General features: G+C 38.9%; 1 protein-coding gene across 2 annotated transcripts in view; it reads right to left on the reverse strand.

The window, feature by feature from the left end:
* The window catches only part of KDM7A (lysine demethylase 7A), a 72,727-nt gene that overhangs the window by 20,874 nt on the left and 35,868 nt on the right, over nucleotides 1–15,985 (reverse strand). For both annotated transcript variants that reach the window (XM_070788238.1, XM_070788239.1), the window contains exons 2-7: nucleotides 15,894–15,979; nucleotides 9,880–9,997; nucleotides 4,188–4,348; nucleotides 2,201–2,342; nucleotides 1,726–1,912; nucleotides 584–746 (exon numbers count right to left, since the gene is read on the reverse strand). In XM_070788238.1, coding sequence (XP_070644339.1) covers nucleotides 584–746; nucleotides 1,726–1,912; nucleotides 2,201–2,342; nucleotides 4,188–4,348; nucleotides 9,880–9,997; nucleotides 15,894–15,979 — 857 coding nt within the window. The remainder of the gene's footprint in view (nucleotides 1–583; nucleotides 747–1,725; nucleotides 1,913–2,200; nucleotides 2,343–4,187; nucleotides 4,349–9,879; nucleotides 9,998–15,893; nucleotides 15,980–15,985) is intronic.

Here is a 15,985-nt window from a genome sequence, read left to right on the forward strand (position 1 = left end):
AGAAGGTTGCACAGTTCTGTTAATGTACTAAAAAGCACTGAATTGTACACTTTTAAAGGGGAGAAGGCAATGGCACCCCACTCCAGTACTTTTGCCTGGAAAATCCCATGGACGGAGGAGCCTGGTAGGCTTTGGTCCATGGGGTTGCTAAGAGTCGGACGTGACTGAGCAACTTCACTTTCACTTTTCACTTTCATGCATTGGAGGAGGAAATGGCAACCCACTCCAGTGTTCTTGCCTAGAGCATCCCAGGGACGGCGGGGCCTGGTGGGCTGCCGTCTATGGGGTCGCACAGAGTCGGACACGACTGAAGCAGCTTAGCAGAAGCAAAGGGTGTGTATTAAGGTATGTAAATTTTTCAAAATAAAAATGAAGGCAAATGACATAAAACACAATGCCAAAACAAGTCGAACCACAAGAGAAACCCTCTAAGGGACAAAGATGTGAAAAGTTCAACACAAGAATCATCTCTCAGGCTATGCAAGGCTACTTTCCAAACATGTTAAACTCAGAGGTTCCAATCAAAAGCTGACTCTGTGATGAGCAATCGCTATGGGGAGCGGGGATGGGATTAAAACCTTACCTGTAGGAACAAATAAGGTATGTCCCTGCTTTACCACACATTTGTAGCATTTATCCACCTTATCTCCAAAGAACACTTCACTCTGGGTCACAGATGAACTCCAAGATTCATAGAGGGCCAAATTGTCATCTGTTGGCTTTATCAAATAAAAAACCTTCTCGCCCTAGGAGGAAGTAATCACACTATTTTTGAAAAAGGAAATGCCATTCTCAGGGTGGCCTATATTGATGCAATTTCCCAATACAATGTTCTAAATTAAATTAGATAATTATCAGATTTCTTAGGCTCAGAAAGACATATTTCACATGCCTGATCAATAGCTACTGCCTTTAATAAGCACCTCCACAGGTACTAATGCTCCCCCTCCCAATACGACAAGGGGTCAGTACAGTTGTGATGGAGAAACAGTTACAGGAGAGGAGGGTAAAGAATCACCAGCATCCTACTGATCTCATGTTCAAGGTGTAGAAGTAAATACATGTTAACGGGCCCCAGGTTACAGAGAGTCATCTCTGCAAACTCTGCCCTTTCTCCTAAGACCTATAACACTACAGCTGTTTTTAAAGACTTATGAACAGACTTTCATAAGTGAACTGACCCTCTGCTTTCTTGTGAAGCAAAGGAAGAGGAGCTCGAGGCACAGCATCAAACAGAGTCCAGAGCGTTGCTGATGCACAGGCACGTGGTTTAGACGAAGATCTGGTTCTAGAGCAACAGTGTCCAAAAGAACTTTCTGTGACGATGGAAATGTTTCCTATCTGTGCTACCCGATACAGTAGACGTAAAGCCCTAAGTGGCTACTGAGCACTTGAAATGTGGTTAGTACAAATGATGAACTGAATTTTACATTATGTTTCATTATTTAAATTTAGCCCCATGTGCTAAATGGCTATTGTATGGAATAGCACACTTCTAGATAAAACAAGGTGAATATACGCTCTCAAGGAGAATTTGTTATTTTATGGGCATTCCTGACTTATCCAACTAGCTGTCTTTAGCCTGACCTTAAGATCAGAAGCAATTATTACTATAATTTTGCTCCTTCTCAGGTATCTGACTCACGGATTGACTGGTAGTTGACTAGAGGGAAGAAGCCTATATGTTTTTGCGGTTCAGTGAACAAAGAAATACGCCAAGCTTACCCAGAGGACATGGTACCAAACTGAAGTCCCACCAAAATCAATGTGGAAATCTGTGTAGCTGTCTTGAACTCCCATTAAGCAGTATTTCTGAACAAATGGCTTGGGAAAGACTGAATCATCTGGCCAATAATTTTCCACCCAGGAAAGTTTTCTGGCTATATCAGGAACCTCCACCAATTCAGACATCCTTTAAAGAAAAAAACAGACACACACAAACACACACAACCACATCATGCAAATTAAAACTTCTTGAAACTGCATCTCCCATCTCAACCCCAACAAAGAAATTAATTGGCACTCAAGGCTAACAAGAACACTTCAAGTCTGAGCGTACCAAAGCGAAATGTGCAGCAACACAGCTGTGTCTCTGGACCTTTAGGAGTCACAGTTCTGTTTCTTACCAAAATAAAGTCATCATTTAACTACATTTAGCTAACACTCACAAGGTTAAATAAAAACACCCAGAACTACTCACTTTGTATCTGAAAATTCAAGGCTGATCACATTTAACACTTTTGGTCTGTTGGGATTCGTGAAGTATTTCACATAATTGTGAAGTGTCATTTTGCTGTCTGCCTGCCTCGCCACATCAATGACATCTATCACTTTGTCACCACCTGCAGAGAAAAATTATAGCCTTATTATTGTGCTTAAGAGTTTCATCAATAGATGCCCTAAACAAAAATATTTTAAAGACCATATTCTGCACATGATAATTAAGCCATCTGTAAGAACTATATAGCCTAGACAAAGACTCTTCCTATATCCTTACTTTTTTCCTATATCCTTACTTTTTAAGTCCAACTGGAACTTCTGAACAAAGGAACAATTTTTGAAAGAATAAAGCAATTAAGACAGAGCTGCATAATTAACACTGAGTGTAAAAATTTATGTGTTTACAAAGCTTTCCATACAACAATGATTTCTTGTGCAGCTTATGACAAAAATGCATATTACACTGGTAGGTAAAAACTGTGCCACATGTTCTGGCTGTTAATTCCTGGTCATCAAAATTATAATTAATAATTCTACACAAAATGTGGACACAGACTTTTCTCTTTTACTCCTTTAACACTTAAGATTCTGAGTCCATCATTTTAAGAAACCAATCAGTCATTGAGGAATTAGTGACAAATTAACCAGGACAAACAATTTCTGCTTGCCTGGTAGTGTCTTCTCTCCTAATATTCTGTTTCAAGAAAAAAATGAAGCAAAAATCAGTGCATATTATTGTCTATGAAATGAGTTTTGAATTGGGATTAATTTATAATTTTCCTATAAAACCATGAGGTACTGCATGCACAACACTGAATCACCCTAAAAACCAGTTAGTTTTACAATGTCTTACAGGATAAGGTGAAATTCAAAATATGGCAATACTTAATCTGAAACAGGAAACAAATAAGTGCCAGTTTCTTACCTGAATGTAACTTTAAACAAGCTAAGAAGGTCAAATAGACTATATTTAGGAGGCAAAACAATTATGTTAACTGAAGCATTTTGCAGTATTAAAAAAGTAGCTATCAAGTAGTGTGAACATTTTACCTACACTTTTATTACACTAGCCATTTATTTTACAATGTTATCTATACAAACAGGTTTACGTGAAACCTCAGCCTCATCTTCTAATTAATCAAATAGTTCAAAACTAAGCTGAATGTGAAGTGAGGCAATTTAACTGGATTTTCTCGGTGAAACAACCAGCAGTGTCAACCAATGGATCGATAAAGGGACAAATTCTCAGATTATTTCAGGCTCAGAAGATAACATAAAGAATAGATAGTTTGTGTCAAGATAGACTTGAGATCTAACCTTCAAATATTCTTTATCTGCTTTGCTGACAAGGAAAGAGATCTACATAAGAGTCAGCTTTCTCTCTCAATACCCTTATGAGAATGAAAGAAGTGCCTGAAAATGTCAACAATAATGCAACAGTTGAAGGGTCTTCTGCCTTGTTTCTTATACCTTTCTGGGACTCAATATAGAACATTAAGTCCAGACATCATTAAATGGCAGTATCATCAAGTCATTAAAGTAAAACTAGGTTTGAAAATAAGCTTCTCTTTTCTAGGCAGCAGGAGGTTACTAAAGCAGGATCCAGAAATCTTGCACCTGAATGCTGCTACCAAGGTCTAGAACTCACCCAGTTTCCCAAAGACTTCTTTTTCATATCTGTAGCTACCTCTCTGTAATAATTTTTCCTAGAAAGTATCAGGAAATTTGATGGCAAAAAACAAACAAAGCAACAGGATGAGGCTGTACAGAATGCTTCCTTCTGTCTTTCTGAAAGTAGGTCTACTGAGAAAAAAGTTTTCAATGTATATGACATGGCATTTCACTTTTCCTGAACCAGAAACTGAACTAAACTAACATCTCTTCATTCAATTTTTAGTATTTTAGGATAATATCAACTTTATTTTTTACCGTGTTTTCCCAAGCAATTAAAGGAATCAAGTTCGTACCTACATAACGTTCCACATCTGTAACAGAAAAAGTTGGTGGAGGGAGCCTGAGTCCTAGATCATCTAATTTGGGGACCATTATAGGGACTTCAAATCCGTGTTTCTCCAGGTATCTTTGTGTCAGCTGGCTGCCATGCATCTTTACAATGATTTCATCGGCACTAAAGAAAACATAAGAGTAAAATGTCATCTTTGCTGATAAGTTCAGCTAAAAAAAAATCTGGTAATGGATTAATTCAATGCTCTATTATTACCTGTATCAGTGGTTCTCAACCTATCTCATACCTAATTTTCCTTTTAATAACTAATGTTTTATAAAGCTCCTTTTAGTATCCTACAGATAATTGGAAAAATATGTGTAAATTATATAAAATGCCTTAACTATAACAAGAGAAAAAGCAAATTACAGCAAAATACAGATTTCAACATGTAAATATTCAGGTAAACAACACTAGAAAAGATAACAGAATAACAGTCCAGTTCAGTCACTCAGTCATGTCCTACTCTTTGCTACCCCATGGACTGCAGCATGCCAGGCTTCCCTAACAGAATAACGGGATGCCTACAATTAGTCGTAATGAATGGTTGGACTTAAAAGCAGTAACAAGATTAGAAGTAACTCAACACATGCTGCATAGAAAACCAGAAGAGCAAAAGCGAGGGGGTACAATACAATAAGAGCTGGTTAGGATAAGTAAAAACAGATCATATTTTATCTGGCTATAAAATTCTACACAAATATTTATTAGACATCATAAAGTCTCCTGGGACACAGAACAATTTGTGTTTTCCTGCAGACTGGAGGATGACTAGCATCCATAGTCCCTACTCAATGAGACAACGTCCAAATGCCCCAGTTGAGAATTCCTGATTTAAAAGATCATTATCCTCAGTATTTAATAAGTTTTAATACATTAGTCACCTTAAGCCACTAAAAATGGGTTGCCGAACTTCTGGCTGCATTCTTTAATGACTAACCTGTTCTAGGCATTACACTCAAGTGTGGTCTGTCTGTCCCTTTTCACTGTCCCCTCAGTTTAGTTCAGTTCAGTCACTCAGTTGTGTCCAACTCTTTGCTCTTCCATGAACTGCAGCATGCCAGGCTTCCCTGTCCATCACCAACTCCTGGAGCTTGCTCAAACTCATATTCATTGAGTCAGTGATGCCATCCAACCATCTCATCCTCTGTCGTCCCCTTCTCTTCCTGCCTTCAGTCTTTCCCAGCATCAGGGTCTTTTCCAGTGAGTCAGTTCTTCACATCACGCGGCCAAAGTATTGGAGCTTCAGCTTCAACATCAGTCCTTCCAATGAATATTCAGGATTGATCTCCTTTAGGATTGACTGATTTGATCTCCATGCTGTCCAAGGGACTTTCAAGGGTCTTCTCCAACACCACAGTTCAAAAGCATCAATTCTTTGGCACTCAGCCTTCTTCATGGTCCAGATCTCACATCCATTCATGACTACTGGAAAAACCATAGCTTTGACTAGATGGACCTTTGTCGGCAAACTAATGTCTGCTTTTTAATATGCTGTCTAGGTTGGTCATAGTTTTTCTTCCAAGGAGGAAGTGTCTTTTAATTTCACCATCTGCAGTGATTTTGGAGCCCAAGATAATAAAGTCTCTCACAGTTTCCATTGTTTCCCCATCTATGCCATGAAGTGATGGGACTGGATGCCATGATCTTAGTTTATGAATGTTGAGTTTTCAGCCAGTTTTTTCACTCTCCTCTTTCACTTTCATCAAGAGGCCCTTTAGTTCCTCTTCGTTTTCTACCATAAGGGTGCTGTCATCTGCATATGTGAAGTTATTGATAATTTCTCCTGGCAATCTTGATTCCAGCTTGTGCTTCATCCAGCCCGGCATTTCGCATGATGTACTCTGCACTGAAGTTAAATAAGCAGGGTGACAACAGTCTGCCTTGGTGCACTCCTTTCCCAATTTGGGACCAGTCCATTTTTCCATGTCTGGTTCTAACAGTTGCTTCTTGACCTGCATACAGATTTCTCAGGAGGCAGGTGAGGCGGTCTGGTATTCCCATCTCTTTAAGAATTTTCCAGTTTTTTGATTGTTCCCTAACCATAAATCAGAGATCTCTAAAAATGGAGATAGTCTCAATTTTATATTTCAAATGCTCACAGAATTGCAGCTGCTATTCATTGAAAGTTAAGGGCAACATTTGCATCATAGGTTAAACACAACAGTTTCCTTTTTTACAATCAGATCTTAGCTATCTTGATGTCATCTGTAGCCTAGCTGTCAAGGAGATAAAAGGAGAAACTAGGTTTCTGAATTACTGAGCTCAGATCATCCCACCTTCTCAGTAACAGAAGGTCAGTTTAAGGCCTTAAAAAAATCCAGACAGACTTTTCTTGGACAGTCATGTAACTAGAAGGCTTAGAGCTTCTTTACCTGACTCACTGAGTTCTGTACTGCCTTTTATTTTCCTCTGATGCCGGGAGCCAGGGTGAGGAACTCTGCCCATGGCAAAGGTCATGAGGAAGGAGGCTCGGCATACACAAAGGCGGGATCGAGCCTCAGGAATCCCCCTGGAAATTCTCGAGCATCTACCCCAAAACCAGAGTCTGCCTACTTTACTGCTTTGTGCTCTCACCTACACCTCTGACTTTATGGGGGGCTCTCCCCCACCACCTCTCTTGGAGAAGGAGTTAACTTAGAGCTCCAGTTAATAAAAATTCCTGGGCGTCACAAGAGTGTTTCAACCTACAAACTCATCTGAAGGTTCTCTAGCCTGCCTAACAGGCCTGTCCGGCAACATGTGATTGTTCATAGCCTCCCAACCGTGAGAGGCACGAGATGCTCTAAACTTTCTAAAACAGATTCTTTTGAGAAGTTAGAAAATTATTAGTATAGTATTAATGGGCTAGTTAGGAATTATACTGGTGGAGGGTTTCATTGTTGAGCCAATATTTGCTGCTACATCTTCATATCCCTTGCCCCTTATACACATTAATGAATATAACTAACATATAAGATAAATAAGTATTAACCTTGACATTAATCATGTTGGACCTTAGGCTAAGTAAATTCTTTTCTTGATTAGAGCCCACTGCACCTTTGCCCTATAGGAATGCAAATTTATCTGGTGCCTTCAGAAGGTGGTGCCTGACTTAAGAAAAGTCACCTTTGGAGAAAATAAGTTTTCTGGTTGACTAATCATCATCAGAAAGGGTCATAAAATGTTAGCAGGCCTCTTGGCCAGAAGATGATGTGAATCACCTGAGCACTTTGTATATCAGAAGGAATGCAGACAAAAAGCGTGGTTTCAATAAGGGTCAGGACTGCTGACCCCACGTGACTTTGTATTCTCCACTTATCTCTATGTATAACTCAAAGTATAAAAGCGGACCTGGAAAATAAAGAAACAGATCAGTTCCTGGAAAGACTGGTCTCCTCATGTCGTTCTTTCTCTCACCTTCTGGCTGAATTCCCGTCTGGAGCGTAGAGGCTCGTCAAGCCTACTAATTTTGCCTGGGCTTCTAAGATCTGACCAGGGAGGCCTTAGTGTCTCCTCTCCTTTGGGAGAACGGGAGGACGCCTGCGGCCTACGTAGGTGGCGCAAATTCCTTGTCTTGGAATTTTATTGCTTTTCCACGTAAACCAAGTTATTCAGCCTCTTTTCTCCACTGAATTTCTTCGCTGAGCTATCCCTATTTAACCACTCTTTATATCTCTAATTAATACTTAATCAAGCTATTGTTTCCTGATCGCTGACGCCATCTCCCCTTTGAATTCCCTGGATCCACCGGGGCTGGACCCCGGCACTCTGAGAAATTAACAATTTCTCAGAGGAAATGAACAATTATCAGCCTCTGAGAATTTAACAATTCCTTAAACTCCAATCTACGGGAAAATCTTAAATCTCTTGTACTCCCTCATCTTAAATGTTTGGTGTTTTACTCCTCCAAAGTGATCAAAAATATATAGGTGCAAGTGCTTAAAAATATAGGTACATCATTACTTACAAGAGAAAAAAACTGGACACTATACCACATGGGATAGTTAAGTAAACTATGGTACACATATATGGTACAGACACACACACACACACAAACTATGGCACACTACACAGCAGTTAAAGAGTGAGATAAACCTGTGTATATATACGGAAGGGTATCTATTAAATATAACAGTAAAAAAAAGCAAGTTGCACAACATATGTGTAACATAACCCCATTTTATCTTTTAAAATTAGAAGTGTATATACATCACACATCTGTACACACAATTGTTTTTAAAAATTATCATTTACATAAAAAAAGGATCCGAAAAAACTTCAAGTCTTAAAATAAGGGTGGAGAAGATAACCCATTCACTTTATTTTACACATTTCTATGCTAATCCCACTGAATATGTGTGATTTAGTTAATTATTGTCACTCTGCCTGTGGAGGTTTATGGAGTTAAACAAAATAAAACCAAGACCTTTAATTAATAATAAGTACAGTGTAGACGTTTGTGACCATCTCTATAATCTGTATTTAACTCGTTGTGTTTAACACTTTGGCAGAGAAGCCACAGGAATCACTGGGCCAGGACTTTTGACACTACTCTTTTGAGTTACAAACCTATTTAAAACAGTGAAAGCTATGCCCTCTCTCCCTGAAAAATTCACATTCACACATCAACAATAAATCGTTTATACAGTTTTAAGGAACTCACAAGCCTCTCTGAAGCCAGCCTAGAGACACTGGCTGAAAACTTGGGCTCCAAATCAATCAATGAAAATAGACATTTCTCCAATGACTTTGATACTGATAAAAGAGAATATTTGAGAACAGGGCCCTTAATATCACAAAAAGCACATGGAAATCACTGTGTTTCATATTTTTTTCTCTCTCTGTTACCTGTGGGAACCAACAGAAGCCGCTTCATTCATGCTTCTGTTTAAGGAAGGGGAATGGCCAGGAATCCTCAAGATTACAAAGAGCAAGGGTTTTACACTTACAGGATCTGAAATAATTCCATAATAGGCTGCAGGTGATATTGTGATTGAAATTTAAATTGTACTTCCCCTTTTTAAACAAGCTTGGATGTGATTCCGTGTAAAAAGCCTATTAAGCATTATCACTTTAAATAGATGTCAGGCAGTGAGTAGGAAATGATCTAAATTAGCATGGTTAAATGCTGCATAACGCTTCTGATGCTCTTCTCTTGAGCCACATAACTCAAATACATTATCTTAAAAAAAAAAAAAAAAAAAAAACCTAGTCTTGCTGCCACCAGAGGCTGAGCAATGGCTGTGAGGACTTCTGGCAGAAGCAGGGTGGAGACAGACCGGAAAACAACATAAGGGAAAAACAGCGTGAAAATAAGAGGAGGCGAGGCAAAGAAGGAGGAGGAGCAGCAGGCGTGCAACACAGGGAGCCAAGCATGGGGCCCAGGGCCGCAGGTCAGTGTGCTTCCCAGGCTGAGACCTACAGTTAAGAAGCACGTCTGTACACAGCGATCCAGTACACATACATGTAACAAAACTGCCGCGAAGCTATGCTTATTCACTCTATTACTTGCAATGCACCAAAATTGTCTCTTCTATTTTATTTTCGAAAAGTAAAATTTGGTTGAGAACAGTAATGGCTTGCAACCTGAAGCTTGAAAACGCTGCTTTAGATAATGTCACCTTATTAGGTAACATTCTTAAGCGTTCTTTGGTCATAACAGGGTTCCATACCTTGGGAAGACTCGAGAACGTAGTTCCTTCACAAAAGTTCTAGTTCCAGCCTGCACTGGTTTGGAACCATCATCAATTTCTGTGTAGTCATGCCTGTGCCAGTTCCTCCTCTTTTTCACTGGATTTTGAGAAGATTAAAAGAAGAAAACATCTCTGTAACTAGTGGTACCACATACTTGGTATCATTATAGTCTACATAATCAGAAACAATTGTGAAGTACAATAATACTCACATTTTAAAATGTATTCCTAAGGCTGAAGAATTAAAATTTACTTTATGCAATGTTGCAACTATAGGCAGTGAACTGTGGGGTTTAAAAAATCCTTCTACTACTACTACTATTATTATTATTCTGGCCACACCTCATAGCATGCGGTATATTAATTCTCCAACCAGGATTCGAACCCACACCCCCTGCAATGGACCCTCGGAATCTTAACCAGTGGACTACCAAGGAAGTCCCTTAAATCTACTTCAAAAATTATTTTAAAATTAAATCAAGGAATTCAAATTAGCAGATTGAGCCTTTTATAATACCCATATTTATACATATTGTAAACCTCACTACTATTTAAAATCTTGACTGTCACTAGAACATTAGGTCATAACATGATTTTTATAGATCATCCAAATCAGTCTCTCAGGACAGGGCCTTTGATCTCACATCAGAAATCTATTTTAACAGCACAGTCACTTCTCTTTTATGTCAAGATTTATTCCCAAAATAAGCATGGTTACCCTGACACAGGAACAGCATCATAATATAAGGAGGACAAGTGAGATGACAGAATAAATCCCGGAGGGTTCATTCTAAAGCTCAGATCCTGCAAGTCTACAACTCTGGGAGGCTGAAACTTGAGTAGGCACAGCAACGAAAATCAGGACACTTGGCTTTGACTCCTAGTTTAGTCACAACTTACTCTGCACATGTGTGTGCATGCTCAGTTACTTAATTGTGTTTGATTCTTTTGCAATCCCATGAACCGGAGCCCACTAGGCTCCTCTGTCCATGGAACATTCCAGGCAGGAACACTGGAGTGGGATGCCATATCCTCTGCTAGGGCATTTTCCTGACTCAGGGACTGAACCTGCATCCCCTGCGCTGGCAGGCAGATTCTTTACCACTAGTGCCACCTGGGAAGCCCCAACTTACTCTGCAACATGTCCGGGTGCAGTGCCCTCGATGTGGAAATGAAGGGGAAATGTTCTGTTTTTCAGACTGTGCTGCAGAACCCTTAATAAAAGGGAAGATGGGGAGGAGACTGAGGTAGGGGCTCTGTACCTCGTTCATTCCTCTTTTCATCAGGGTGGAGCCACCTGCACATCTTTTGTGTGGCATCAAGGTAAGATTTCAGTTTTACATCTTTTTTTTTTTTAATTTGAAAATCACTTTTAAGCCTAAAACTTCCATAATTCTGGGAAATGTATGTGAGTGAGTGAAAGTCGTTCAGTTATGTCTGACTCTTTTGAGAGCCCATGGTCTCTACGGTCCATGGAATTCTCCAGGTCAGAATACTGGAGTGGGTAGTGGTTCCCTTCTCCAGGGGATGTTCCCAATCCAGGGATTAAACCCAGGTCTCCCTCATTGCAGGCGGATTCTTTACCATCTGAGCCACCAGGGAAGCCCAGGAAATGTACTGATGTCCGTAATTTACTTAGATGGAATCAAAAAATAAGATGGGCAGTGTACAGTGGGATAGTTAATGGACAGATCTAAGTAATGTGAAATGTTTATAGTGGAATCTAGATGGTGGGTTTAGAGGTAATATTCTTTCAACTTTTCCTGGATATTTGAACATTTTCATAATAAAACCTTGGCAGGGGTGACAACTCTATGAGTTTAAGTTATTTCAAACCCTTCACCTTACAAAGATCATAATAATAAAATACTGCTGGATCCTCATACAGATAAGGACAAACCACACTTAAATAATCAATAGGGGTAGAAATCAGGTTCCTTCATATCTAAGTCTCAAACAAGATTCCCAAGTAATTTATGGCAGTCAGATCCTCAAATGGAAGACAGTAAATCCCATTTAAAAAAAAAAAACCTCATGGAAAAAAACCTACAATCATTAAGCAACCTTCCTAGAAAAGACCATTAAGGCATCCTTCGTGTGTGTGTGTGTGTGTGTGTGTGTGTTCTTTTTTTCCCTCACTTAAAATCACTTCTAGGGAATTCCCTGGCGATCCAGTGGTTAGGACTCTGTGCTTTCACTGCTGTGGGCCCTAATTCGGTCCCTGGTTGGGGAACTAAGATACCGTAAGCCTCGCTACACAGTCAAAAGACAAAACAAACAAATTTCATTCCAGGCTTTTTGCTTACATATACATAGATATATAACCCCATTTTATTTTCAGCTGGGATCATAATATTTATGCTTATCTTTACTATCATGGACATTTTCTCCTTATTACATGTTCAAAAACAATTTAAAGGCTGCCTAGAATTTTAAGATGTAAATGAAGATGCATCTTTAAACAAAGATGAAATTAATATTTATATACATAAATCTGTTTCTGGCTACATACTACAAAATTGCCTCCAGAAAAGTGGTAGGTAACCCATTCTCACCAATATATATATAAGCAACCTGGCCAACAGTTGGAAAGAGGGAGGAAGGGAAAAAAGAAAAAGAACAAACTGCCCATTTGAAAGTTAATAACAATGTTACATTGTTTTAATTTTCATTTTGGTAGAACAGATTAAAATTAAAACAGATTGGGATTGGACAGCTACAGATTCAAACTCCAGCTCTGCCAAATAGCTACATCAAAGACCTAGTAATATCATTTTTCTCACATCAAGGTGTTACAAATATCAAAGGAGATAACATAAATCTATTAACAGTACTTCTCAGCACAGTGTCTGGGGCAACCAATAAGCTGCCAATTACTTTTCTTTCCTTTTAAATGTGTTGACTTGCAGGATATTAACAGAAGGCTACAATGTCCTGTTGGACCAACATCCTCAACACTTCAAATCAGTCACTGCAAGAGCTGACTGAATTTCTTAAAGGAAGGAGGCCAGCGAAAGAATATTTTAATAGTGGTCATAGGGAAAGGAGAGAAAACTTTGCATTTGGATTGCATGTGCCTGAGGAGCACTGAGAATATGTGTTTAAGTATTGGGCTGGGTTTTTTGAGACTGGGCCTCGAACAGAGTTCTTAATTCCCATTAAGAAGGTAAAGTCTAAATTCACCATATTAATGAATATTTTACTGTCTGAATGGAATCTGTAGTAAGGATTCCTGAGAAACTCTGAAAGAAACAGGAAATCTTTGGTAGCAAGTAAGAGAGGCTTAAGAGCAAGACAGAAAATGTCCAAAAGGGATTACCCAAACTAGGTGTGAGGGTGAAGGGCGGGACGGTGGGACCTTAAAACGGGATAAAAACAGATTGCTGGATCTGCATTGTCCTCATGGCTACTCAGAGTCGGACTTATTGCCCAGAAGACAATCCATGCCTGATCTTATGTTATTCAAGGATGAGAAGAATATGAAGGGGCAGGTAATAGTCAATGAGCTCCCCTTTGAAGCACTGTTATTCAAAGTGTAGCTTCATGATCCATTACAGATTGTGAAGTCAATTTAGTGAGCATGACAAGCTTTTAAAAAAATTAAATCACACAGGAAAAAAGAAAATAAGAGTGCATTACATGGAGCAGTGTTTTAAATACTCATTATTCTGATTCATAGTAACCCATATAACATTTCATAGAAATTAAATTCAAATTGTTTCATTTGAGGGTTATTTACTTAAATTCTAAGTTGCAACTTACATTTCAGTTCTGTTTCTCTTCTTGATATAACAAGCCATTATTTATTTCCTCCAAGAATTACACTTGGTCAATAATTACTTCAAGTCATATAATACATACTTCAGCACTACACAAAATATGAAACTTTATAAAAATTTATGGACTTCCCTGGAGGTCCGTGGTTAAGAATCTGCCTTCCATTACTGGGAACATGGCTGCGATCCCTGGTTGGGGAATCAAGATCCCACATGTGCGGGGCAACCAAGCCCACGTAGAGAGCCTGCGCTGCAATTACCGAGCCTACGCGCCACAAAGAGAGCATGCAGGCTGCAACTAAGACCCGATGCAGCCAAACAGATAAGTAACTATCTTTTTTTAATTTGTGACAATAAATTAGTCAATTATATATGTAATAATTAAACCAATTTGCTAACCTCAAATTTTATACTGCAGAACTAACAAAAAGGATAATCTGTATTTTACAAAAAAAAAAAATTCAATACATTTATATAGCTTAAATTGCTAAATCTCTTAGAAAATAGGTAAAGTATTAATATTTCTAACAAAACAGATAAGCCGTCAGTTGCTACCAAGTTGCTTCTGAAAAATCACTTGCCCATAACCAGAGAACACAATTTCTATTTTTAAAAAGTACTATGGAAAAACTGAATTCAAAAAAAGAGACTGTCTATGTTACCCACGTCTGACCCAAGTGTGTACAAGGTATGTTCGGGAAAAGTTAGTTCTAAAATGATTACGTCTACAGTTTTCCCCTTTAGTTTTAGGAACATAAAAATGCTAGTATGCAGTCTAAATTTTTAAGAGAAGAAATAGTTACAATATATTCCAAAGCCTTTTTAAAAAGGCTTCTCTACTCTCACATTTGTACGATAACTAATATTCCCATATATTCTGAAGCATTTGTAAGAGGCTAACAACAAAGGGGACGACAGAGGATGAGATGGTTGGAAGGCATCATTGACTCAATGGACATGAGTTTGAGCAAGCTCCAGAAGATAGTGAAGGACGGGAAATCTGGCGTGCAACAGTGCATGGGGTCGCAAAGAGCCAGACATGACTAAGTGGCTGAGCAACCACCGTCTCCTTTCCTATGTGTTGCTGATGCACTCCAGAAGACGTGTGGCTTCCCTGCCCATGCCCTCAACCCTCAGAAAGGACAGTGCGGGCAGAGATTTGGTCTGGCCTCTGTCCTCGGGACAGGACAGGGACTGTGGGAAGGTTGCTTCCATCACAGAGGACAGCGGGACAGGACTCTAGGCCATACTCAACAACAGGACCTAATTTGGACAACAGAAGTAATACCTTAGCATGTCAGTGCACTAATTTTTTCCTCCAAGTGTACTGCACATGTGCATTAAAGTCTTATCCTATACACTGTCCCAAATAGTACTGATTTTTTCTTCTTCTTTCAGTTTTATTGGGATATAACTGACATACAGCAATGAATAAGTTTAAGTTATACAACATAATGGTCTGACTGACATACATCATTTCATGATGACCACAGTAAGTTTAATGACTGTCCATCATCTCATGTAGACACAAAATAAACAAAATAGAAAAAAAAAATTTTTCCCGTAATGAGAACTCTTAGGATCCGCTTTCTTAACAACTTTCACAAAGGACATACAGTGGTGCTGAATCACATTTACATGTTGTACAGCCCCAGGACTTACTCATCTCAGAGCTGCGAGTTTGTACTTTCTGATCACCTTCATCCAGTCCTGCCCCCCACCCCCACCCCCGCCTCTGGCAACCACAAATCTGTTCTCCTTTTTTATGAGCCTCTGTCTTTGAAACATAAATGGCCAACAACACTGTGTTAGTTTCTAGCACACAACATAGTGATTCAGTATTTCTACACATTTCAGAATGATCACCACAGTAAGTCTAGTTACAATCCTTTATAAAAAAACATTGAGAGATAAAAACAGCCAGAATCAGAAAAATTTTACTGTATTTCACTTCTCAAGTTGAAAGCTTTGAAAAATATGTATTTTGAGTGTGGAGCTTTGCAGTGGCAATAAAGAACAATAGTTTTTTTTCACTTAATGCTTTGACTTGTTAAATAAGTTAATAATTCAAACAAAAACTGCACTCTCAATATCTTCAGAAAAATCTTTCTTATATTTCTTGGTGGGTATAATATAACTAGTCAGAGTATCATTAAGTATTGTCATGTATATATTAAGTTCTAAACTCCAATTTTGATTTAAGCTTCTAGTACTTACTCAAGGAGGAACCATGTAGAAGGGCACAGTTGGGACAGTGATACAGGTCAATGTCAACGGCATGGTGTTCTTCTACTCCAACACAGCTACGG

The sequence above is a fragment of the Bos indicus genome, chromosome 4, assembly GCF_029378745.1.
Source record: "Bos indicus isolate NIAB-ARS_2022 breed Sahiwal x Tharparkar chromosome 4, NIAB-ARS_B.indTharparkar_mat_pri_1.0, whole genome shotgun sequence".
NCBI classification, from domain to species: domain Eukaryota; kingdom Metazoa; phylum Chordata; class Mammalia; order Artiodactyla; family Bovidae; genus Bos; species Bos indicus.